The sequence below is a fragment of the Antechinus flavipes genome, chromosome 1 (genome assembly GCF_016432865.1).
Source record: "Antechinus flavipes isolate AdamAnt ecotype Samford, QLD, Australia chromosome 1, AdamAnt_v2, whole genome shotgun sequence".
NCBI classification, from domain to species: domain Eukaryota; kingdom Metazoa; phylum Chordata; class Mammalia; order Dasyuromorphia; family Dasyuridae; genus Antechinus; species Antechinus flavipes.
This window is the reverse complement of record NC_067398.1, coordinates 670,730,889-670,758,174: the sequence shown is the minus strand read 5'-3', so window position 1 is coordinate 670,758,174 and position 27,286 is coordinate 670,730,889. Positions and strand designations below refer to the sequence as shown.

Below are 27,286 nucleotides of genomic sequence, written 5' to 3'. Positions count from 1 at the left end.
CAGTGAGTTCCCTGAGCCCACTCTGGCTTCATTAGGACATCAGGCCACAGGCCATGAAGGAGGCGCTGAGGCAGCCCCTGGCTGGACAGAGTCAGCTCATGCTCCCTTAATAAGATCATAAGGGATCATTCCAAGCTTTATGTTATGTCTCTTGAGGTCAAAGACTCAACCTAAGGCCAGTGAACAAAGCACACTCACCAGCCCCCATGAGACACAGGCTTCTATAGGCCAGATTCAAGAATCTTTTTTTTTTTAATTTCCAAGAGGCTTCTTTTTCTTTCATAAGAGCCCTAAGAACTCCCAGCTCCTGGGCCTCTCTGGGCACACGCTGCAGCTCAAGATCTAGAGATGTCCAGCTGGCTCTGTCCCCTACCCTGAGCAAGAGCCACTCCCATTGCTAGCTGCTAGTTTAGCTTCATTGATTGTCCAGCCCAGGCTTTGATTTCTAGTCTTAGGGCCCAGCCTTGGGAGCCTTCCTCCCTCATCCTGCCTGATACAGGTTTTGGAGAGGGGAAAGCACTTAACCTAGGAAGCTTCATCTCTCTTGCTCCCCAAACCTTCCACCCATTCCTGCTCTTCACCCAACTTTGGAGCTGTCATCAGAGCCAACAAGATCTCAGTCAACAAGCACATTAAGCACCTAATATGAGCAAGACTTTACCTGAGGGCAAGAAGTGTCCCAAAGACTGATGACTCCTTCAACAGTCTCCCCACCCACTTCTCTCACGTCCAGCTTCCACCAGTTTGAATGTGGTAGCATCATGCTTTACTTTGGGATGTCTCTAGAGAGATCCCTACCACACAGCTAGAGAAGGGGGAAGTTATCGGTCTTCAAACACAAAATCTGAACTCAGCAGGTAAGTGGACAGGAAGACAGACTGGAGGTGCACTGGGCCAGGGGGATCCAAGAAAGTGCTGGGGATGCCGTGTGTGTGTGTGTGTGTGTGTGTGTGTGTGTGTGTGTGTGTGTGTGATAAGTCTTTGCTTTTTGGTTCTGTGAAAGCACAAATTCTCATCTTCTGGTGCCTCAGTTTCTCCATCAGCACATTGGGTAAAAAAGGACTTTGCATCCATTCGGGTTCTGAAAGTAAGTATTGGAGAGACAGAGAATAAATGTGTGTGTTAGTGTGTATCCATTTCTATCCAAGTGTACAGAGTTGCTGTGTGTTTCCTTGCAGGTATGTACGAGCTCCATCTGTGTGCAAGTGTGCATAACCTGTGTGTATATCCATGCAGATGTGCACGGATTGTGTGTGTGACAAAGGCATGACAGACACAGTGACAAAGGCAGGGACAGTGACAAAGGCAGAAACAGAAACAAACAGAGACAGAGACAGAGATAGTAGCAAGAGACAGATAAATGAAGGGTCTCCGCTTACTTCACTCGCCGGGTCGCCTGTGGCTGCCTCAGTCTCCCTGAGCTCATCCCCAGGATGGCGAAGAAGGGGCAGAGCCAGGCCCAGGGCCAGCTGCCAATGAATAGCCCCAAATCCCACGTCCTGGGCCCCAAGCTCCAAGCCCTGAAGCCAAGCAACAGAACTCGGAGCTGAATGGTGTGTTCCCTGGGGCCAGCAGCTCTGTTGTAGGCTCAGCCGGGAAACAAAGCCCTGCTCAGGGCCTGGGCTTGGGGCCGATCAGTCTGTCAGCCACATCCCCAGCACTGGATGAGATCTCAGCAGAGGAGGGAGGAGGGATGCGGGGATGCTGGTTGCCGGCAGCCAATGGCAGACCCGAGAAGACTGTCTGGCACCATGGCAACAGCCAATAGCAGCTCTGGGGAGGGGGGACCTACTCCACCATTCCCACCATCATCAGAAGCCACTGCTGCCTCTGTTCTGGGTACTATGGCCCCACTTCTGTGAGTCTGATGGTGATACTAGCCCTGAGACTTGCATGGGGACTGGGGAGAGAAGGGACAGCAACAACGGTGAAGTATTAATTTGCAGATAAAAAAATCCCCTTGTAAGAGTGTTGGTGCTGGGGATCATGACATACTCTGTTAGCAAAATGGATTCGCAGAATGACAGTCTTAGAGTAAGAGACCCACAGAATCAAAATCTTAAAATTAGAGAAACATAAAACAAAAATCTTAGATTATCAGCTTAGAAAACAGAGAATCTTAAGAGGCATAAGATCATAGAATCATCGATTTGAAAACCATATTCTTAAAATCATAGATTTTTAGAATCATAGAATACAGTTTAGATTCACAGAACCTTAGAGTCATCAAATTTTAGGTTTTTAGAATGAAACAGTCACAGAAGGGTAGAATTATAAAAGATCAGAGTCATAAAATATAAGATTCACAGAATCTCACAGAAAAAAAACTTATAATTCAAAGATTGTATGAGTAAGAAGAGACCTAACCTTCCATCTACTGAAGGTTTTCTAAGGCTGAAAGCAAAAAAGTTTAGAATTATACCCACATTATCTGACTCTAGGTTCTAAGTGAACATGTTGGATTATGATAGAATTTGTAAAAGAAAACAAGAGAAAATAATCTGATGGTTTTCCATGGATTAGGGAAGCTGGAGCTCCCTATTTTCAAAGACCCTTCCTCACCTGATCCCCACTACACCAGGGATTCTTCTGCTTTGAACCCCAGGGAAGCTTCAGGAGTGGAATCAGCAAGATTCTTAAGGTAGATAGGCAGGAGAGTTCCAAGAGCAGGGACTGAGACCCTCTAGTTTCTGTGTTCCAATAATCAGCCTTGACCCTCAAATCTTTGAGCCCCCTCCTTTTACAGATAAATCTCAGAGTCAGGGGCAGAGATGGGACTTGAATTCAGGTCTCTTGATTCTCAAGTCTGGGTCCTTTTACCAGTTTCCTCTTAAAATGCACAAATGTGTCCCTACTCTCCTTAACTAAGCAGAGTTTTGGGTATTTGGAAAGTAGTGTTATATGGAATTGTACAAGAGAAGAATATTCCCAAATTCTCTCTCAAGGTTTTGTTGCTCTGTCTGCCTCCCAAATTCTCCCCTGCCCTTTGTCTCTACTTGCCCCTCTAGATCATCAGATAACAGCTCTGCCTTCATTTGGACAAGCCAGAATATCCCTCAGTTTCTTGAATATCTCTAAACATGTGCACACACAGGCACAAAACAGTACATATACATATGAAGTGCATATGTCTATACATGCATACAGAACAGAAACACAAATACACATCAGAGTGAGTTCACAGGACACAAGACAAATTTCTATATTGACCAGAACTTGTTTGGGGTCTAGGTAGTTTTCTGATCAATGACACCCACACATGGAGCATCCCCATCAACTCAGCATATAAGGTCAGCCATGGAAAATGGAGCTCAAGGATTGATCTCCAAAACCAGAGTCAAAGATTGAAGTCAAATGTCAACTTCAAAGATTGACCTTAAAAAGCCGATTTCAAAGATAAGAAGTCATGGAGCCTAAAGATCAGAATCCTAAGATTTCATTGAAGCTAGAAGGGACTTGAGATATTATCAAATTCATTCTCCTTTCATTTTATATATAGGGAAACTCGAAGCCCCAGAGAGGGAGAAGGGACATATCAAAGGTCAAACAGATAGTGTCAGAATTGGAACACACTTCGGTCTCCTAACTTCAAGTTTCAGGTTAATTCCAACACACCACAGTACTTCTCCTCGAGGGCAGACCTCAAAGATCCTAGTTCTTGTTGACTCCTCCTGAAGTCTTTGTCTCTAACTGAATTGAAAAGCCTTTAAAATCCATCCCCTTTCTGGGAGCTCAGTCTCAACCCCCAACCCACTCTGATGAGCAAAGTGATGGGTTGATGGGAATAAACATTTTCTGACAGATGCCACCTCCCAGCACATCCATCATGTCTGAGGCCCAGATATGAGCCACCTGGGGCTGGTTGAGGGATTAATGAATCTGAAACCAGTCACCCTCTCACTTCACTTGGGAGGGATGACACATTGACCAGGCCCTCCCAAAGGAGCCCTTGATGCCTCAGTTATTTCCTCTCTGCTGTTCCTTTTCCCAGATTTCCCCATGGGCAGAATGGGCAGCTTAAAGCAGCACTGGACTGGGACTTATCTCCAGCTCTGCCATCAATTCACAGTATGATTTTGGACAGGTCATATCTTCTCTCTTAGCCTTGATTTCCCGGTCTGTAAACTAAGGAGATAGAACCAAATTGTCCCTAAGATCCAATCAAATCATGAAATTCCATCTTCTGAAATCCCTCCCAGCTTTAAGTCCCTCTTATTCATTCATTTATTTAACAAGATCCGATTCCTTATGTTCTAAAACCTACAGTCCCTTCTAATTATGAGGTTTTTCTATAATAATGCTGACTATTATTTCTATAGCAATATACAATTTACTAAATGTTTTCCCCATAATAATCTTTTGAAATGTATAGGATAAGTTTTATTGTTCCCATTTTGCACATAAGGAAACAAGCCCAGAGAAAGGCTATGATCCTACAATGGGTGGAAAAATAAGATTTTTTATTTTTGAGAAATAGGATTTAAACCCAAATTTTCTAATTCCAAGTTTGTTCTTCTCCATGTTCTTTCCATATGATGTTGTACATCTTGAGAGTTCTTCCAGCATTGAACTTCTCTGCTTTATATCCTAAGGATTCTTTCATTTCTGGTATTTTATGTTCTAAGGTTACCTCCACTTGTGATAATTTACAATCTATATTCTAAGGGTCATTTCTAACTCTGATAGTCTATGTTCTATTTTCTGGCAGATTCTCCACAGATCTGATATTCTCTGTCCAAAGGTCTTGTCCCTGACATTCTATAATCTATTAGCCTATAATTTCAGGATTCCAACTGAATAGGAAGAGATCAGCACCGTGGACAGAGCCTCAGAGGTTCCCCAGTCCTGACTAAGAAGTCCATTTTTGTCTGAAAAGAAATGTATACTGGAAAAGAGAGGTGAGGGTAGTGGCCGTTTCTATTTCTCTAAAGCTGCACTCCTGGACCTTTATCCTTGAAAAAGCATCTACTCTAGTACTCTGCCTTAGTGGCAAGATGGTTCTTAAGGCATTCCAGAGTTAGGGAATCAGACTTGCCTTTCCTTCAAGCAGTAGGGATGGGATGAGGTTGGAGTGAGGCTGTGCCTTTGCATTATTGCCTTTTTTGAATATTCCTGGCTCAAGAGACCTCTTCTAGGAAGCCCTCCTTAACTACCCCAACACCATCTGGGTAATCTTTAAAATAAGATGTGTCTCATCATATGAATGGGAAAGCAGGTAAAATGTAGCAGAACCAGAAATTGATTTGTAGCCAAAAGATTCAGGCCTCCAATAGATCTTTGTTACATGTGTGACCTTGGACCAGTCATTTTGTTATTCTGTGCCTCAGTTTCCTCTTCTGAAAAATTGGGATAGCAATTTTTTTGATGTGAGGATCAATATACATTTTAAAACAAATGTTCACTTGAAGAGAATGGATGTAAAAGGGCTTGGCAAGCCACCAAACAATATAGAAATAGCAGAATAAATCGTAGTAGGAGAATATGATGAAATGTTATTGTTCTATGGGAAAAGATGAGCAGGATACGCTCAGAAAAAACCAGGAAAGTCCTCCATGAACTCAAGCAAAGTGAAATGTACTGTATATAAAGTTCTGGGATGATCTGTTGTAAATGATTTTGTTCTCAGCTGTATAATGATCCACAACTACTCTGAAAGACTTATGATAAAAAATCCTATTCATACCCAGAGAAGAAACTGATTGTATCTGAATACATATAGAAAGATAGTCTCTTGTCTCTCTCTATCTCCATCTCTCTTTGTCTTTGTCTCTCTTTTTACTTTATTTTTCTTGAGATTTTTAGGATGGGAGATCTATGTTTTCTTTCACAATATGACTTTTATGGAAATGTTTTACATAACTTCACATGTGGTTCCTTAATGGGGGCTGGGAGTGAGGATTAGGGAAAGAATCTGAAATTCAAAAGTTTTAAAAACAAATGTAAAAAAAAGTTTTAACTATAACTGGAATAAACATTTAATTAATTAATTTAAAAGAAATGTTAGTTTTTTCAACTCTGATGGATTTGTGATGTCATATCATGTGGTTCTCCTTTCAATAACACAAATAACAGCCCACCCACGCCTTCTCATCTGATTCAATGTCAGTTTTATCTTGTTTATTTGTCTCCTAGCTGTGTTATACAATCAGGGGCTTTTCTCTGTAGTCAGTCTATAAGTCTTTTTCAGAAGGAGATTGAGAGCTGAGGAGACTCAGAGGTCCTTGAATCCAACTGAGGCTTAGAGAAGAAGTATGTCCAAAGCCATGCAGGTAGTAAATGACATAGGTGGAATCCCTGACTCCAAAACCCATGCTTTTTCCTCTTTATTGCAGGTACAATAAGTTGTTTACTGAGAAACAATTCAATTCAAGAAAAATTAAATAAATTCAGGTAGGTGGCAGAATGGATTGTGTGCTGGGCCTGGAATTTGAAAGACCTGAGTTCAAATTCTACCTGTCACTTACTACCTATGTGCCCAGAGAAAATCAGTTAACTTCTCTAGGTTCTAGTCTCCTCATTTGTAAGAGATTGGAATGAGGCTCTTATTAGTTGTGTTACCTGATCCAGTCACTTAACCTCTACCTCAGTTTCCTCAGCTGTAAAAATGGAGGAAATAACAGCACTTACCTTTCAGGTTGTTGTGAGCATCAAATGGAATAATATTTGTAAAACACTTAGCACAGTGTCTGGTATATAGTATATAGTAGGCACTAATAAATGCTTCTTTCTCTTCCCTTCACTTCCTCTGTTTTCTTTCTCCCATGTGCCAGGCATTGTGTGAGGTGCTGGTGGTATAATGACTATATGGGTGTGTATGTATACACACAGTATATATATACATTTTATATATTCATACTCATATATATATATATATATCCACATACACACATACACACTCCAACCCTACCTGAATAATTTACATGCTCTTGGGGGGAACATTGACCAAGTATACACATCCAGAGCAAATGACTAAGCCTGGGGCCAAAAACAATTGGTGGCAGGGAGAGGATGAGAGGCGACCAAATAAATGATGTCTTCCAAATAGACTGAGTGGGAAAATGTCTGACTTGTAGTTAAAAATTTGAATTCAAATCCTAGCTACACCACTTACTACCTGTGTTATGTAGGACAATAACTATTAAGGTCTCAGTTTCCCTATTTGTAGAATTGAGGAGCTGGACTCAATAACCTTTAAGGTTCCATCTGGTAAGACTTGAGTTCAAATTAGTTTTTAAAATATTTATTAGATACGTACTATGTGCAAGGCACTGTGCTGGGTTAGAGACACTTTTGCCCTCAAGAAGCATACATTCTTTTCATTTGCTCTCTGAAGATAGAGGAGAAATTACTGGAGTTTCAGGAGACCAAGGTGTTTGGGTCTTATTCTAAGCCATCTCCTGCCTCTAAACCCAATTTGGCTTGAAGTCACAGATTGAGGAGATCTGAGAGCTGCCCTCTAACAATAAAGCTGAAAAGGAAAATCCTTCTTGGGTTTTCATTGTGACTGGTTGGCTATAAGACTACTAGAGACTGTGGTTCTTCTGCCCAAATTTTTAGGGGGAAACGCACTTGCTTGGAAAGAGGACATAGAACATTAGTACTGGAAAGGCCCTTAGAACAGTTTCAGAGCTGAGAGAACCTTTAGAACCCAGGAAGTCAGGGCTGGGAGGGCCCTTAGAACACAGAATGGCTGAGTTGGGAGGGTTTTCAAAACACAGAAGGTCCAAGCTGGGGAATATCTTAAAGGTAGATATCTAGTCTGATTCTGTCACTATCCAGAGAAGAAAATTTAGGTTCCTGCCCATCACAACTTAACAGAGACTCTAAGCCACAAAGTTATCATAAGGGCTACAAGGTAATCCTTGACAAAAGCCCAGACCTGGTCCAGGTCAAAGACTCAATTCCTTGCTCTGCTGACTACTATACTTGTGTATCCAAGTTATATAGCTGCATCTTTCTCCTCTATAAAAAAGCTTGATAACAGTTGCACAGTGTGCCTCTCAGAGGAATGGTGATAATCCAAAGAGATAATCTATTAAAAACATTTTGTAATCCTGAAGCTGCATGGAAGAAGCCAGCAGAGGCAAAAATGAAACACTGGGAGGGTTCAGAAGAGGGAGAGAGATGCATCCATTCTTGAATTGAGACTCAAGATTCCCAGACACTAGTCTCTGTCTGCTTCCTCATTGTGTGATTTTAGGAGAAGGCTATTTGCCTCTCTGGGGCTCAGTTTCCCCATCTATGGAATAAGATGCTTGAACTATATGGTCTCTCAGCACTTCCCTCAACTCACACACCACCCTGTCTCACCCTCTGGAGAGAAATAAGAATATTAAAAATGTCTTTTTCTGTCCTAGTTTAAGATGTTATCACTCATTGTCCTCCCCTTAAACCCGCTCTCCCTCTAAGGGAAGGAACTGATGGGGAGGAGAAGGTACAGAGGTCCTGGGCTATCCCCCTCCCCTGGGACTCAGAATTTCCTCCTACTAGCCCAGTCTACAGCTACCCCCCTTCCCCAGAGACCAAAGCATGACTAGCAGGCCACTCCCAGAGACTCCTGCTGCGTTTTCTTCCCACACTGGGCTGTATGACTGAGGGACTGGGCTGGCCTGTGCATGCTGGAGATACTGAGGGCAGCCAGGTTTCAGGAAGAAGTATAAGTGTTGCCACGTGAGATTCAGTAATATAGAGGGATGTTTTGGAGATAGTGATGCTTTAGAGTCTGGTCTGGTCCTGGGGAAGGAGACACTGTGGAAGGAGGGGGGAGATTTCCACCCTCCACATGCCCCCATAAACCCCTAGCACATCTTCCCACAAGGCAAGGGCCTTAGACTTAGAATCCAAAGACATAGGAAGCAGTTCCCTGGCAACGGTCACCATGGGGACAGGGGCTCCCTTGCCAATTGGCTGGGGAGGTGCCAGGGCCAGGGATGGGGGAGCAGGGAGGGGTGGGTTAGAGGAGGAATGGAGAAGCAGGCCTCCTGGGGGCAGACTCTCCCACGGCTGGTGCCAGGCTCCGGTGCCAGCCTCTGGTGCCAGCCTCTGGCCTGGGGGGCCCAGATGTCCATTCCAGCTCCGCCCTAGCACCAAGGCCTGATGAAGCCTCACCTCTGCCGCAGCCTTGTTTTCCTCCCCACCCCCAAAACTTCCCAACGTAGTAGGGGCTAACAGCATCCGAAAAGGCCAGATAAATCGTTGCCGAAAGACCACACTGAGCTCCAGCCTCCAATCTAGGCCCAAAAGATGGCCCCTTCTTTCTCCCTAAAGCCTTCCCATTACATTGCTCCCCTTAAAATCCTCCCCCAAGCCAATACCCGGAAACCCTACCCTATTGTTCCCAGAGCTCCTCAAATTATGCCCCCCACATTGCGGCCGAACCCCGACCAGTCTCCCTTCCAACTGAGCCCCGAAGCCAGCGCTTCCTTCCCCACCGGGTCTCCCGGCCAGGGGCTCCGCCCTCTCTCTGTGGGACTCTCACTGCAGCGCCCCCCTCCAGGAGGGTTCTCCCCCCAGTCTGCGCTCCCCGCCAGGTCTGAAGGACACCCTCTACTCCCTCCGAGGCACCCCTGTCTCCCCCCACCCCTCCGTCCCTGCCTCCTCCCCCATCCCCTTGGTCCTTCATCTCCCTCTCCTCCCCTCCCCCTTCCCGGGCATCCAAACCTCTCCCTCCCTCTGGGCTCAGGCCTTGCCCTCTCCCCCAAAGCTCGCCCTTCCCCGCGGCGGGAGAAACCCAGCCCCCCCCGCCCCAGCCCCAGCCTCGGCAGCTCCTACCTCGTCCCCGAAGAAGGTGGAATGGAGGAAGGACAGAAACCACAGCAGCCCCATGGAGACCGCATCCTCCGGCTCCTGCCGTGCCGCCCGCCCGCCCGCTGCCCAGGCGCTCCGCCTCCCCCGCCGCCCGCCGCAGCCTCCTCCAGAGCAGCCGTGCCTACGCAGGGGCGCCAGAGGGCAGGAGAGGGAGGGAGCCGCCGGGCCCCAGGGTGGGCAGGGCAGGGGCGGCCCCCCGTGTGCCCCCGGGCACCAGCCCGAGCCCCTCCTCCGCCGCTGCCTTCCCCAGGCACTGCGCCCCTCGTCCGCCCGTGTGCTGTCAGTCTGCCAGCCCGCCTCACCTGCTCCCTCCCCTTCTTCCCGTCCCTTTCCTATCCGTTTGTCCCCCTCAGGGTCCGGCCATGCCCCTGTCTGTCCTACTTTCCATTTGTCTGCTTCTCCCTATCCCCCCTCGCCATCTGTACGCTTTTCTGTCCTGCCCTGTATCCACCTGTCCTCGCTGATTGCCCCTCCCCCATTCATCTCCCTGGCCCACCCAGCAGCCTTCTGTCCATCCATCCATCTGTTCCCCCACCCCCATTCAGTCTGCCCCTCTTTTCCCCCTCTATCCACGCCTTCACCATGGCAGAGTAAACAGTAGTCACTCAATCTGGGCTCAGGGACTAAGAGATCATAAGCTAAGAGGAAGAAGGGCCAGACATTTACACCACAATTACAAGGATCCAAAAGCATCTTGCTACTGGGGCTTGGCTGTAATCTGCTCTGTCCACTTGTATTCTCCCTTTCCTCTGAGTTTGGGGAAACTGAGACACCCCAAAGGAGGAAATAAGGCCAGACTCTGAAGAATTAAATAGCAAGAAACTCAAAGAAACTCTTCCCCACCTAACCCCTAAATGGAGGCTCAGGTTCTGCTCTGAATGGGAAGGCAGGGGATGGGGAGACAGATAAATTCTGGGCCCAATGCACTCTCCAGTCTGGACAATCCCAGAATCTCAGATTTAAAAGGTCATCTCGTCCAACTTTGCCTGAAGGAAAAATCTCTGCTCCAACTCACCCAGGTTGGTCATCCAACCTGCACTTGAATACCTCCAGGAAAAAGGGCTCACTATGTTCCAAAAGCATTTGTTCCATTGTAGGACGGCATCTTTGTTAAAGAGTTCTTAATGTTGATTGTTCATGGCTAGGCCGAGCTAATATAAAAATGACAATTCTATCTAAATTGGTCTACTTGTTTGGTGTCGTACCAATCAAACTGCCATTTTATAGAACTAGAAAAAATAATAACAAAGTTCATCTGGAAGTTCTTAATATTGAGTCCTCCTTGTCCTCCTCTCTGGGGCCAAAGAGAACATCTGTCATCTCCCTCACAAATACCTGAATACAGGTATCATGTCACCACCCCAATCCCTCAGCCTCCCGCTCACTCCTTCGCTCAATCCCTAAGCATTTATTAAGCCGCTACAATATGCTAGGCAGTGTTGAGTATTAGTGAGAGAGAGGCATAAATGAAGCAGTCCCTGGCTTCAAGGAGTTTCTATTCTCTCAGGAGATAACATGCACATATAATTATATACAAAATGATATTTTGTATTATATATATAATATCCGCTTACATTATACAGGGCTTTAAAGTTTGCAAATACATATGAGGAGGGAGGAGATAGTATCATATGGAGGGATGCATGTGGAAATGGTCCTTTGGAGGAAACTAGGAAATCTAAATAGGGAGCAAAGGGGTGCAGTAGATTGAGTGAAGTTAATAAGAGTTTGGTCAACAATGGATAGATTGAAGGGGATCATCTTGGGTTCAAATCTGGGAAAGCAATTTATGTTTGTCTCAGTTTCCTCATCTTTTAAATGAGTTTCAGAAGGAAATGGCAAACCAACTCAGTATCTCTGCTAAGCAAAGTCCAAATTTGCAAAGAATCGGACATGACTCAGAATCACTGAACAATCACATCAAAGGGATTCTACCAAGGCAGGAGTGAGGAAATAGTGCATTCCAGGCACAGCCAGTGCAAAAGTGTAGAGATGAGAGATGGAGGGTTGGGTGTGAGGAACATAAAAAAGCCCAGTTTTGCTGGACTAGATAGAATGTGTGAATGTACAGTAAGCTGAAAAAGGTTGCTTGAAGTCAACTTGTGAAAGTCTTCAGATCCCAGAGAAGCTTTGTCTTTGATGCTAGAAGAAATAAGGAGTCCCTGGAGTTTATTGAACAGAGGAGCGATATCATCAGACTGTATTTAGGAGAATCATTTTGGCAGCAGCTCTGTGGAAGATGGATTGGAGAGAAGAGAGACTTAAGACAGGGAAGACAATTAAGAGGCAGAGCGATGATGGGGGCTTGAATTAGGATGGCTTTGGGGGAGGAGTAAAAGGATGAATATGAAAGTTGCAGGAGGAGAATCAACAAGGCTTAACACCTGATTGGATGCTGGGTGGGGATGGAGAGACAATGAAGAAAGGAACATGGCTTCATGGTTGTAAACAAGAGCCACAAGAAGGACAATAATTATTCTTGTTTGTCCTTTGTTCTTGAAGATGACCATGACATCAAGGAGAGGATGTAATCGCATACAATTGAAATAGATGGAAGTGAGGGAGGGCTGTGCAAGGTCACCTGTCTATAGAGCACGATGACTGGAGATGGCCTTCAATGCAGTGGAAGACCTTACATTTCTGAAACTAATGGGTCTCAATATGACTGAGGTAATGTCCAATCTATGATTAAAGATAGGTAAGAAATGAGGCAGGCAAAGAATAGCCTTTTTTTTTTAACCTATTCAAAAATGCATAGTGTCCTGGATGGGGACATGGAAGTGTCTGAGGGGGAAAAATAGATAATAAGAGATAATGAGTTCTATTTTAGACAGGTTGAGTTTGTGATATTTATAGAATACCCAGTTTGAGATACTCGATAATCAATTGGTGATAAAGGATTAGTGCTCAGGAAGAAGACTAAGGCTAGATATATGGATCTAGGAGTCATCTGTATATCAATGATAATTGGACCCATAGGACCTGATTGAGATTATCAAGATGGAATCAATTGCAGGGAGATGATCATTAAATGCATGGGAGCTGAGGAGTGAGGATATAGAAACAGAAGAGAAAAGGGCTCAAATCAAACCTTAGGGTACACCTATAATTAGAAGGGCTAAAGATACAGCAGAGGATACTGAGAAGGAATGTTCATACAGGTCAAGGGAGAACCAGAAGAGAGCAGCGTCACAAAAACCCAGTAAGGAGAATATCTAGAAAGAGAAGGTGGTGAATAGTGTGTCAAAAGCTGCAGAGAGGATAAGAAAGATGAGGACCATGAGAAATCCATCAGATTTGTCAATAAAGAGTTTATTGGTAACTTTGGATAATGAGCAACTTCATTATGAGTAATAAATTGAAAGTCAGACTGTAAGATATTGGGGAAAAGGAGAAAAAGGAAGTAGAGGCAACAGTGTTAGATAACTTTTTCTGGGAGTTTGGCTGCGAAAGGGATAACAGATATAGGATGATAGCTTGAGAAGATGGTAGTTCACAAACCATTCTCCAATTGATAAATGGTCAAAGGATATGAACAGACAATTCTCAGACGAAGAAATTGAAACTATTTATAGACATATGAAAATATGCTCCAAATCATTATTAATCAGAGAAATGCAAATTAAGACAACTCTGAGATACCACTACACACCTGTCAGATTGGCTAGAATGACAGGGAAAGATAATGGGGAATGTTGGAGGGGATGTGGGAAAACAGGGACACTGATACATTGTTGGTGGAATTGTGAACACATCCAGCCATTCTGGAGAGCAATTTGGAACTATGCTCAAAAAGTTATCAAACTGTGCACACTCTTTGTTCCAGCAGTGTTACTACTGGGCTTATACCCCAAAGAGATACTAAAGAAGGGAAAGGGACCTGTATGTGCCAAAATGTTTGTGGCAGCCCTGTTTGTAGTGGCTAGAAGCTGGAAAATGAAAGGATGTCCATCAATTGGAGAATGGCTGGGTAAATTGTGGCATATGAACATTATGGAATGGCATAGGAACATTACAGAACATTATTGTTCTGTAAGGAATGACCAGCAGGATGAATACAGAGAGGACTGGCGAGACTTACATGAACTGATGCTGAGTGAAACGAGCAGAACCAGGAGATCATTATATACCTCAACAACGATACTGTTTGAGCATGTATTCTGGTGGAAGTGGATCTCTTCGTTACAGAGAGCTTTAATTGATCAAAGATGGACAGAAGCAGCTACACCCAAAGAAAGAACACTGGGAAATGAATATAACCTGCTTGCATTTTTGTTTTTCTTCCCGGGTTATTTATACCTTTTGAATTCAATTCTCCCTGTGCAATAAGAAAACTGTTCAGTTCTGCAAACATATATTGTATCTAGGATATACTGCAACCCATTCAACATGTAAAGGACTCTTGCCATCTGGGGGAAAGGGTGGAGGGAGGGAGGGGAAAAATCGGAACAGAAATGAATGCAAGAGATAATGCTGTAAAAAATAAATAAATAAATAAATAAAAGAAGATGGTAGTTCACTGAATTTTTTTTTTTAAGATAAAAAAAGTTAGACATAACTCCACCATTACTTGCACTTGAACTCATAGGTTGGGTCCCCAGAACAAGACTATCTTCAGGGTTTATCTTTTTGTTGGCTACTCCTAGTAGTAGAGCTCATTAGCCTCCACTAGTGGTGTGTCCTGTGAACGATCAACTAGTAAGCCTATTTAGCTTTTAGCAAAAGCGTTCGCTAAGATGGTTTAGTAACAACGGTCTTGGTGAACCATCCTCCCTCCTCCAAAGCTGTGGAGATATCCTCTTGCCAAATTATACACAGTGTCCATGGGAAGATAGAAAATATAATGTATTTTATCTAATAGTGTTATAAAGGGTCCTTTGAATATAGATCACTAAGTGTCACAAGTGGGAATAACCTTAGAATATAATGTCAAAAAGGGAAGAGTCCTTAGGATATAAAACAGAGACAGTCAATGCCAGAAGAGCACCTAAAATATGCAATGTCATATGGAATTTGGAGTCAGAAAGCTGGGCTTAAAGGTGAATATATTATGCTTCAATCCACATTCAGTCTCCATGGTTTTTTCTCTGGCTGTGATTGGTGTTTTCCATCCCAAGTCTATTGGAGCTGCTTTGAATTATCTCATTACTGAAAAGAGCCAAATCCATAATAGCTGATCATCATATAATCTTGCTATTACTATATACAAGGTTTTCCTGGTCCTGCTCATTTCACTCAGCATCAGTTTATATAAATCTCTCCAAGACTCTCTGTTTTCATCCTGCTGGTCATTTCTTACAAAACAATAATATTCCATAACATTCCCATACCATAACTTGTTCAGCCATTCTCCAACTGACGGGCATCCACTCAGTTTCCAGTTTCTGGCCACTACAAACAGGGCTGCCACAAACATTTTTGCACATGTGGGTCCCTTTCCCTTCTTTAAGCTCTCTTTGGGATTCAGACCTAGTAGAGTTACTTGCTGGGTCAAAGGGTAGGCACAGTTTGATGGCCCTTTGGGCACAGTTCCAAATTGCTCTCCAGAATGGCTGGATCATTTCATAACTCCACCAATAATGCATTAGGGTCTCAGGTTTCCCACATCACCTCCAACATTTATCATTATCTTTTCCTATCATCTTAGTCAATCTGAGAGGTCTGAGGTGGTACCTCAGAGTTGTTTTAATTTGCATTTTTATGAATTAGTGTTATAACAGAAAAACTTAGAATTGGAAAAGGCTACTCCCCAATCAGAGCTTTATAAATATTATCTCATAGGGTTCTCCCAAAATTCTGGGAGTTAAGTACTATTATTATTTCCATTTTACAGAAGAGGAAATTGAGGCAGATATATTACTTGACTCTTCAGGTTCACAAAGCTAATAAGTATCTATCCCAGCCTTCTTGTTTACAGGACCAGCATTCTAACCACTATGCTACTCTCTTGCCTCATATCTATACCTGGTTTTGTTTGTTTGTTTGTTTGTTTGTTTTGGGGGGGGTTGGCTGAGGCAGTTGGGGTTAAGTGACTTTCCAGGATCACACAGCCAGGAAGTATTAAATGTCTGAGACCAGATTTGAACTCCGGTCCTCCTGACTTCAGGGCTGATGCTCTATCCACTATACCAACTAGCTGCCCCTGTGTCTAGTATTCTTTACTGAGAATGAGCACCTTGAAGCTACTTCCTTTCTTAAGTAATTATCTGGAGTAGGTATGTCTGTCCTTAATTTATGTGTCTCTCACTAATACGTCCTTGGTGAAGTTGTGAACTTATTTTACCATTCTGAAGAGCAATTTGGAACTATGCCCAAAAGAATATTAACCTTTGATCCAGCAGTACTCTAAGTCTGTACCCCAAAAAGATCACAAAAAAGGGGAAATGATCCACATGTGCAAAAATATTTATAGTAGCTCTTTTATGGTGGTAAAGAATTTGAAATTAAGAGGATGTCCATCAGATGAGGAATGGCTGAACAAGTTGTGGTCTATGAATGTAATGGAATAACATGTGTTATAAGTGATGAGCAGGCTGAGTTCAGAAAAGCCTGAAAATTCTTACATGAACTAATTCTGAGTGAAAGGAGCAGAACCAAGAGAACATAGTACACAGTAACAACAAGATGATGGGATGATCAACTGTGATGGACTCGGCTCTTCTCAACAATCTGGTGATTTGAGGCAATTTCAATAGAATTTAGGATGGAAAATGCAATCCACATCCAGAGAGATAATTAAGGAGACTGAATGTGGAACAAAGCATGGTATTTTAATCTTTGTTTTCCTTTCTTGTGTTCCCCCCCTTTAGTCTGATTTTGCTTGCATCTTGGGGAGGATGGAGGGAAAAAGAAAAATTTGGAACACAGAGTCTTTCAAAAATGAATGTTGAAAACTAAATAGAATACTATTGGAAAAAGAATGATGAGCAGGCAGATTTCACAAAAACCTGTCAAGACTTACACAAACTGATGCTAAGTGAAGAGATCGAAACCAGGAAAACATTACACATGGTAACAGCAACTTTGTCTGACGATCAACTATGATAGACTTGGCTCTTCTCAGCAATACAATGATTCAAGATAATTCCAAAAGACTCATGCTGGAAAATGCAGAGAAAGAACTATGGAGTGTGAACGCAGCTCAAAGCATGCTATTTTCACTTTTTAAAATTTGTGGGTTTTTTGTTTTTTCTTTCTCGTGGTTTTTTTTTTTTTTTTGTCTTTTGTTATGATTCTTTCACAACATGACTAATTTGGAAATATGTTTAACATAATTATAAATGTATAGCCCATGTCAGATTACTTGCTGTCTTTGGGAGGGTGAAGGTAAGAGAGGAGGGGAGAAAAAAGTCTGGAACTCAAAATCATACAAAAATGAATGTTGAAAACTATCTTCTACACATAATTAGAAAAAATAAAATACTATTAGCTGTAAAAATACAAAATGAATAGTTTGAAAATTATAATTTATATAACTCTGCTCCCAGCTAAATGGAATATTTCCTATTTGTCCAGGAAGTCCAATGATATGATTAGGGGATGGGCATCTTGTCTCCTTCCCTTGCTGTTCTTAGGTACAGGCAAAGGGATCTATTTCCACAAAGCTGAAACCTTCCAACTTACAAACTGCTAAATGAACACATATATGTACATATATGTGCATATGTATGTACATGTATATAAGCAATATATGCATGTATACATTTATACATAACTAAGGAATACAACTGTTCCTTTTAGCCAATCCCACTATTCCCTTATTGACACAGAGAGGAGTTTACAAGTGGCTACACAGTGAGATTGGAGGAAAGTGTTTTAACATCTACTTTACAAAGAGTGATTACACTTTGAGAGGAGAGAAGGCAGGTTGGAACTTCTCCTCCAAAATTAATAACTATCTCACCTCTGAGATCTTCAGGGCAATTCAACAACCATTTACTAAGAACTTGCTGTGTGCTAAGCACTTTGCTAGATGCTAGGGATACAAATACAGAAATAATACAGATTATAGGTCAAGTAATTTCAAAAGGGAGAAAGTCAAGAAAGGTCTCCTGTAGGAGATGAGACCTCAGTTATGTTTTGAAGGAATCTGGGGATTCTTTTAGTCAATGGTAGGAGGGAAAAGATTCCAGGCTGGAGTATAGCCTGGCCAAACAATGATGTTATTTAACAAATTGGAGAAATCTTTTTCCCTGAGAGTAGCTACTCATGTAGCTCTGTCTAAAAATATAGAGGTAATCATTTAGGATTAGATAAATATTCAATTCAATTCAATATATTCAATAAAACATTAAGGACCTACTATGTGCCAGATACCATATAAATGTTCTCTGGGGAAACAAAAAAGAGGCAAAAGACTCTGCCTGTCCTCAGGGAGTTTACAATCTAATCTAAAATCAATGAATATACAATTTAGTGAACTTAATAATAAAATAAAAACATGCATAATTATTTATAATATTTTAGCCAAGGATGATCACAACTAGAGCCACCTCAAATTATCATCACATTGACAGATGACTCCTCTTCACTTCTGAATATACAGTCCTACACTGATTATTTCACTCAACATATCAATCAAAGTCTCTTCTCCAGAATTATCTTCAAAATTTAAAGGTTAAAAACAGTTCCTCAAGCAAAAAGGGACTCTTCTTTTTCTTTCTCTCTGTATTCTCCAGCTTCTCTCCAACCAGAAAAGATGGTCCCATTATCTTCTCTCAGGCTATAACAGATGAGAAATATCTCTAAAGTAGTAAAGAGATTTGTGCAGAGAATTAGCATCAATGGCGAGATTTGAATTCAGGCCCTCTGCTGGGAGAGTCAGTGTTCTTTTCATTGAACTATGTTTTTTTTTGTTTGTTTTTTTTTTTAGCTATCTCTTCACTAATATTGGGCATCAACTCCCTATTGAGGTAGTTTTCAATGCACAAATTAATTTTTTTTGGCCAGAAAAGGAAAAATAAAATAGTAATTAAGCAGCTTTGTCCTTTCTCTCATCACCAAGTAGTCTTCCTATCCCTTTGATGATTCTTTTCTTAGAACTGGGTGATTTTATTGTTATGGAGAACTTTCAGGTGAAGAAACTCCCTCTACCCAAGTCAACATTTTCTATATAACTTAGGATCTTAGAGAATTATCTAAAACATTGAGAGGCCAGAGTCACATATGAAATACTTGTCAGTTGATTATTTGTTATATATTGCAACCAGCTCACAGCCACCATACACATTTCTCAAACATATAACCAAACTATTGATATTAAAAAAAGGTAGGCTTTCCATAGGTATATGTTTGATCAATGTTTGAATTCAACTTTTAAGCTGAATCTGTATTAACATTTTATCACTTTCTTAAGTCTAGATAATCAACAAATCAAACCTTGATTTCTGTTGTTTGCTGGTTTCTGAGGTATAAAAATTGAACATTTAGTTCTTGAGTGCTGGGGTGGGTCTGCTCCAACATCTCACTGCCCTTCCATTCACTGGGAAATGGCTAACCCAATCGGTGTATGTGGGTATAATGGAATATTGTTGGAACATTGAGAAACAACGAATGTGAAGAATTCAGAGAAATATGGGAAGACATATAAAATAATAGAAAACAATGATAATGACTTATCCCTTTATCCCTGACATAGATACATACTTTTTGGGGACATTCATATATATATATATACACATACACACACACTTTTCAGTATGTCCTGTGCTATCTTGAGTGGGGAGACAGTAGCAGGGCCCATCCAATCTAGCCACAGCCACATCTCACATTACCCCCTAGCTACTTTCTGGACAACTGCCCCGGCTACTGCTGCATGCTCCAGATCATTGGATTTTTATACTACATTCTTCTGGGGAATTTAACTCTCTCAACCCCAGGATTCATGCCCCAACCCCCCCCCCCAAATTGCACTCACAATTGGTGCATATGTCCCATGACATATTTCACATTTCACTAGGTCATGAAGTGTCCACCCTGTGTGGATTTGTGTCAGTTTTTTTTCTGGCTTTCTAGCACTAGCACTGTGGCTGACACACTGGGTATATGTATTACTGGTTCTACTTGTTTCACTTTCTAATCTTTCCAAGCTTTTCTAAAATCAGCTTGTTCATCATTTTATTAGAACAATGATATTCCATTACTTTCATGTACCACAACTTGTTTAGTCATTCCCCAATTGATGTCTCCCCATCCTATTCATAGGAGACTTTCATTCTTGCCAGAGGGGAAAGCAGGAAGTGGGGGCTAGAGGCCATTTTGCTCTCCCCAGAGAAAGGGAGTAAGAGGCTAGAAAAACTCTCATCTAAGAAATTTGTGACCAAAGATGAACTAGAGATCATTACTGATCACAAAATAGAAAATTTTGATTATACCAAATTAAAAAGCCTTTGTACAAACAAAACTAATGCAAACAAGATTAGAAGGGAAGCAACAAACTGGGAAAACATCTTCACAGTGAAAGGTTCTGATAAAGGCCTCATTTCCAAAATATATAGAGAACTGACTCAAATTTATAAGAAATCAAGCCATTCTCCAATTGATAAATGGTCAAAGGATATGAACAATTTTCAGATGATGAAATTGAAACTATTACCACTCATATGAAAGAGTGTTCCAAATCACTATTGATCAGAGAAATGCAAATTAAGACAACTCTGAGATATCACTACACAGCTGTCAGATTGGCTAAGATGACAGGAAAAAATAATGATGAATGTTGGAGGGGATGCGGGAAAACTGGGACACTGATGCATTGTTGGTGGAGTTGTGAAAGAATCCAACCATTCTGGAGAGCAATCTGGAATTATGCCCCAAAAGTTATCAAACTGTGCATACCCTTTGATCCAGCAGTGCGACTTCCAGGCTTATACCCCAAAGAGATACTAAAGAAGGGAAAGGGACCTGTATGTGCCAAAATGTTTGTGGCAGCCCTGTTTGTAGTGGCTAGAAACTGGAAATTGAATGGATGCCCATCAATTGGAGAATGGTTGGGTAAATTGTGATATATGAATGTTATGGAATATTATTGTTCTGTAAGGAATGACCAGCAGGAGGAATACAGAGAGGACTGGCGAGACTTACATGAACTGATGCTGAGTGAAATGAGCAGAACCAAGAGATCATTATATACCTCAACAATGATACTGTATGAGGATGTATTCTGATGGAAGTGGATTTCTCTGACAAAGAGACCTAAACTCAGTTTCAATTGATAAATGATGGACAGAAACAGCTACACCCAAAGAAAGAACACTGGGAAATGAATGTGAACTATCTGCATTTTTGTTTTTCTTCCCGGGTTATTTTTACCTTCTGAATCCAATTCTCCCTGTGCAACAAGAGAACTGTTCAGTTGTGCACACATATATTGTATCTAGGATATACTGCAACATATCTAACATATATAGGACTGCTTGCCATCTAGGGATGGAGGGAGGAAGGGGAAAAATCAGATCAGAAGCGAGTGCAAGGGATAATGTTGTAAAAAAAATTACCCTGGCATGGATTCTGTCAATAAAGTTATTATACAATATAATAAAATTAATTTAAAAAAAAGAAAAAGAAAAGCTCTCATCTGCCCCCTTTGATTTGTTAGTCTGATTTTTTAGTTCAATCAAACTTCTGATTACTGCTTCATTGTTGGGGACCCCAAACTTTGTATCCAAGTCCTGCCCTACCAAATACAAGGTCCACAGTGAACACATGCAGTGCTTAGCTAAGCAAGTCAAAAACAAAACAGAAATCAGAGAAGGGATCCATAGGAGAATTTATACCAGACAACACAGTGAAGGAGCTCTCCCACTGGGAGTGAGAAAACTCAGCCCAGGCAAGAGAGCGTCTTGGATCTCATCCAAAGGGAAACTCCCCGAAGTCTCTAATGTAGGGAACTGAGGATAGGGGCGTGATGGAGCCCAGTGGCTCCTCTCACCTTGGCTCCTTCCCAGAGTTTTGTTCTCTCTGCAATAAATGGAAGTGGTCTTAGCATGTCCTCTCCTCTCAAAGTTGGAAGCAGAAATCTGAAGGTGGGAAGTGCCTCTGTCTCAATGACGAGAGTTTCTGTCTTTGTGTCTGTCTCTCTGTCTCTTTCTATTCTCAGTTCTCTTTGTCTCTCTGCCTGCTTCTCTGTCTCTGTCTCTTGTCTGTGTCTCTGTTTCATTCTGATGGGCTTTGGGATGGGCATTAGTTTTATCTGTATTATCTGTAAACTGAATTCGATCTGCTCACCAGAATAAAATTCACACAGATGGCCAGTCACTTCTCAGAGGGCTTAAAAATGTATAGTAGGAGAAAAATCACCCTCCATCCCTACATTTTCTTTTTTCTAATTGACTAGTTCTTTCTAGAACTCCTGACTCTCTTGGACTTTCTCTATTTCTACCCCACCTCTACCTCTATCTTTCTCTGCCCCAGTCAGAGTTCTCCCTTGTTTCTTCCATTTTCAGCTCCCTTTTATGTGTTGTCTTTCTCCATTCTTTGAGGGCAGGAACTCTCTCTTTTTGCTTGTGTTTGTATCTCCAGAGCTTAGCATGGTGCTGGGCACACAGTAAGTGCTTAATAAATGCCCATTGACTTTTTGTGGTTATAGCCTATTGCTCTTGTCCTCTCTGAGAAGATATATAGATCTTCCCAACCCCCTACTCCCAGCCCTGGACAGCTAGGGGGTGCTATAGTGCATAGAGCACTGGACCTGGAGTCAGGGGGACTCATCTTCCCAAGTTCAAATCCAGCATCAGACACTTATTAGGCTGGCCAAGTCCCTTAATCCTGCCTGCCTCAGTTACTTGTCTGCAAAAGGAGTTGGAGAAGGAACCAGCAAACCACTCCAAGATTTCTGCCAAGAAAATCCCAAACAGGGTCACAAACACAACTGAAAAATGAACAGCCTAGCCCACACCTTCCATTCAAGGCCATTCAAGTGCACTACCTGCTCTCCAGGTATCCTACTCTGTGGCCATGTGGGCCTAAGTTTAGACCTTAGCATGTGTTGCTCAGACCCCAAATCAGTATCAAGGGAGACCCATCATTTCTTCCAAAAGTACACTGAGCCTGGCCCTGAAACAAAGTCCCAATTTAGGATATAAGGCTGCAAAAAATAAGCATGTATACAAATGATAAATATTCTGGAGTCAGGGAGGCTAAAAGTACAAACCCGGAAGAGAATCATTCCACACCATCTATTAGCAAAACTGCAAAGAAAATTACCAATTTACCCCTAAGCTTTACTATAATCCTGGAAAGAAATGAAGCAATTAAATTTTTTTTTGGGGGGAAGATTATTTAAATGAAATAAGGTCAGCTAGAGAGTGCAGTAGATACAATAATAGGCTTGGAGTCAGGAGGACCCGAGTTCTAATGTAGTTTCAGACATTTAGCTGTGACTTGGGGTCGAGTTATTTAATCCCAATTGCCTTCAAAAGAAAAAGAAATGAAATGAGAACTCTTGGGAAAAAAATGAGAAAGGAAATGAAAGCTCTAGAGGAAAGAATTTAAAGGAAAGAAAACAGATGAACACTGGCGGTACAAAACTTTACTCAAATAATAGTTTATGACCACAGCTGGAATCCAGGACTTTTAGGAATCAGCTATTCTGCCACTTGCTCTGAACCCTGAGAGTAAGCATTGAGTTTTCCACATGTTGCTCTTCTTGGGAGTGAGTGAAAAAGGATAGAAAAAAAGCCCATTTCCCTGCAGAGGTTGGATTCCCAAAATCCAGAAGGATCCATCATTTGTTTGGGACTTGACTTTCCATCTAATCCTGAACATAAACAAAAGTTCTTTCCCCCGCCCCACACACCTTTTTTTAGACCCTACTCCCGTACTTTAATTTAAAAAATACACATTTCTTTATGAAATTTCTTTATAAGAGAAAAATCAAAACAAAAGGGGAAAACCATGAGAAGAAAAAAAACAGAAGAAAAAGAAAACAAAAGAGTGAATATTGCATTTACATTTGATTTACATTCAGTCTCTGTAGTTCTTACTCTGGGTGCAGATGGTATTTTCTAAAGTTCTTATGGTCCCTGGGTTTTTGTATATCTGCTCTTCTCAGGTGGGGCTTCTCATCCTCCCTGCTTGCCTCCAAATTCAGTTCTGGCCCCACATCTTCCCTGTCTGCTAAAGGAGACCCGAATCAGGTCTCCCTACCTCTTCTATCCCTCTATTCCCTGATAACCCCCTATTTGTCCTTGGGTTTGAGCTCCCAATGGCCAAGCTCTGCAACACTTCCCTCTCAGATTCTCCCAATCAGCATCTGATCTTGGCTACCCTCCACCTTCATAAAGAAACACTGTCTGAAAACTGGAGTTATCCAAAAGTCCAACGGGGAGCCTGGGAAGGGCTGAGCTCTCCATTTCTAGAGGGCTTCAAGCAGGAGATGGATGAATGGCTTCTCCTATTATACTGTAGGGAGGATTCCTGCTCAGGAAGCAGTGAGACTGTTAGAGACAATTCTGCTCTTAAGATGATGTGAGTCTTTCACAAATTTTAAAAATGAATGTTAAAAGGTAGCTAGGTGGTGTAGTGGACATAGATACTTACTGGGCAAGTCATTTAACCCAATTGCCTTCCTCCAAAAAAAGAATGTTAAAAAAAACTTTTAATGTAACTGGGATATATTTAATGAAATAGATAAATAAAAATTTGTTAAAAAATAAAACTTATATTAGTTCTTGATTCTATCATAGATCACAGCCAGGTTATATAACAGGATGATCTGGGGGAGTGGTGCAGTCATGATAACAGCCGCTCTGAACATCCCCGTTACTGTAAAGGGCATCCCGAACCCATACGTAACCTCCCAGACTCACAACTTCATGGCCATCTTCAACTCCTCAGTCGTACTCACTCCCCGTATTCAATTGGTTGACAAGTCCTTTATGATGTCTCTGCTGGTGGATCTGCCAACCTCGAGCCTCCCCCACCCAAGTCCACTTTCTACTTGGCTGCCAAGGTGATATTTCTGAAGTTCAATGGCATAAAAAAGTCTAATTTCAAAGAAAATCATTTGGGTTCAAAAATCAACTACAAAATGGGGAAAGCAGAGGTAACAGTAGTTTATCCGAGAAGGATCTGGGGGTCTTAGTGGACTGTAAGCATACCACAAATCATCAGTGTGATCTGTGGGGCAGTCAAAATAGGTGAGGCAATCTTGGGCAGCCTAAAGACAGGCAGAACTTTCAAGAGTGACAGTCCTGTTGTGATCTGCTGCTCCGGTTAAATCACACCCGGAGTATTGTGTTCCGTTTGGGGCGCCACAGTTTAGCAAGGACGTTGATAAGCTGGAGGGTGTCCAGAGAAGGATGAGCAGGATGTGAAAGGCCTGCGATCATTACACAGCTCACATTTCTACAGCACTTTAAAGTTGGAAAAATGCTTCACAAATATTAGCTCCTTTGATTCTCAAAACAAAACTGGGAAGGAGGGGTCCTTATTGTTCCCCTTTTTACAGATGAAGAAACTGAGGCAAGTAGAGAGTAAGTACTTGGCCCAGGATCACCCAGAGAGTGTCTCAGGCAGTATTTGAAACCAGTTCTATCTGCTGCAGAACTTAGCTTTGTTCTTGCCGGGATCTTACCAGGGAACTGGAGAAGGCTCAGCTGAGCCTGCGGGCCATGCCATCTGCCTTCAAGCGTATGAAGGAAGTGCCGTCCCGGGCAGGGCAGGCTGAAGTCGGCCTGCTTGGCTCAGGAGCCAGGAGTGATGGGGGAAAGGGAGGAGGAGGATTTAGGCCTGATTCCTCCTTGAATGGTCCTCTCTCATGAAGCGGGCCTCAGATCTTCCTCTCCATCTGAGACGCCCCCTCCTTCCAGCCCTGTTTATAGAGGGCTAGACTTCCAGACATTGTGGAATGGCCGTACAAAATGAGCTAAAATAAGCTAAAGAATGCATCAGCAAGGTCGCAAGTCGATAAGGAATATCTGCACACCAGACAGAGAGGCTTCTCTTTAGGCTGAGTAGGAGGAAATGGTACAAGCTATCATAGTCAGCAAGCTAAGTGGGCACAAGATGGCCACCTGCTCCTATCGGACAAGGGATTGGTCTAGAGTACAAAATATTTTGGGGAACTTTCCGCGTACTTGTCATCTCTGCCACATGGGCTTGGTCACCACGACAAGAAAAAATTTGGGTAGAGGGCCTTTAGTTAATTTTCTAAGTTTAGCAAGTGAAGTTAGAATCTGCAGTTTATAGCTTTGAGAACTGACGTCCAGAACTCTGATATATTTCTATCAAATTGGAATAGATATTAATTGGAATAGATTAGGGGTCCAAATGAATAATTCCTCCCACCCTTAAGGTAAGTACTATTGTTATCGATCCCATTTTAGAGAAGACTGAGGCAGATAGCAGGTAAGTCATACAGCTATCTGAGGCAGAATTTGATTCCAGGTCCACACCCCATTCAACTAGATGAGTCTGGGCCTGAGCCCCTATTGGTCTGTTCTGCTTGGGTTTCCTTTCCTGAGTAGGAGCCCAAATATGGTTAGAGATGGAGGTGCTCAGGTTGGAGGCTGCTTTGCCAGTTCCAGAGCTCCAGGTGGAAGAGTTTGTTATGGCTGCAGCAGCAGGAGACTCACCAGCCAAGGGGTTTGTAGAGGAGTAACAGACAGTACAGAGCAGAGGGGGAGGGCAAAATGCCTGTTTCATAAAGCCAGCTCCTGCTCTGGTTGGAAGGGACAGAGGGTGGGCCTCAGAGAGCTCCTCCCACATCCTCCATGTAAGGAGGGGAGTCAAGGAGAGACCCCTGACCATCTCCCACCTGGCTGCAGGACTTGGTCATCCCCTGGAGCCCAGAACCTTCCCCCTGAGCCCAGTATCTGTCTCCCTCAACCTGCTACCCTCTCCCTTCCTCCTGGGGTCCTGCTCCAGCCCTAGTACTCTCCTAGATTCTTGGTCAAGTCATTTAACCTGTTTGTCTTACTCCACCAGAGAAGGACATGGTAAAGCAGCCCCGGATTTTTGCCAAGAAAACATCATGGACACTATTGGGGTCCCTGATGGGGGAGATGAAAAGGAAGATGGAATGGGGGAAGTGCCCCAAAGGGCCATGGTGGGGAGACTGAGAATAACTTTCTCCCCTGCAGAGTGCCTTCATCCACCCCCCGAGAAGCTGGGTTAGGGTTATCCCCGGGCCAGCCCTGGCGGTTTTCTTCATCTTTTTTCTCCTCTTCAAGCTTGGTCTTCTCTTTCATTTCTCTGAAATCTCTTCATCATCATCTGGTTTCCATTCACATTCTTCCTCTGTAGGTTCATAAATTGCATTGATGATTTCACTTCTCTTATCAAAATGTGGTTGGTAAAGAGCAGCATATTTTCTTTCAAGAGCATGAACTTCCTCATAGAACTTGGCTTCTATCTGTCACATTTCACCTGAAGGTTTTTGAGAGCATCGCTTAACTACTTTTGGCAAACTGTCAATGTATCCAATGTAAATCATCCAATCTTTCTTGAAGAGCTGCAAGAATGTGAGGATTCTGCATCA

At 42.5% G+C, this 27,286-nt stretch overlaps 1 protein-coding gene across 1 annotated transcript in view; it reads right to left on the bottom strand.

The window, feature by feature from the left end:
- Positions 1-10,963, bottom strand: part of APC2 (APC regulator of WNT signaling pathway 2) — a 47,004-nt gene extending 36,041 nt beyond the window's left edge. Inside the window, exon 1 of the mRNA XM_051972196.1 lies at positions 9,772-10,963. Coding sequence (XP_051828156.1) covers positions 9,772-9,825 — 54 coding nt within the window. The 5' untranslated portion in view covers positions 9,826-10,963. The remainder of the gene's footprint in view (positions 1-9,771) is intronic.
- Between the last annotated feature and the right edge of the window lie 16,323 nt (positions 10,964-27,286).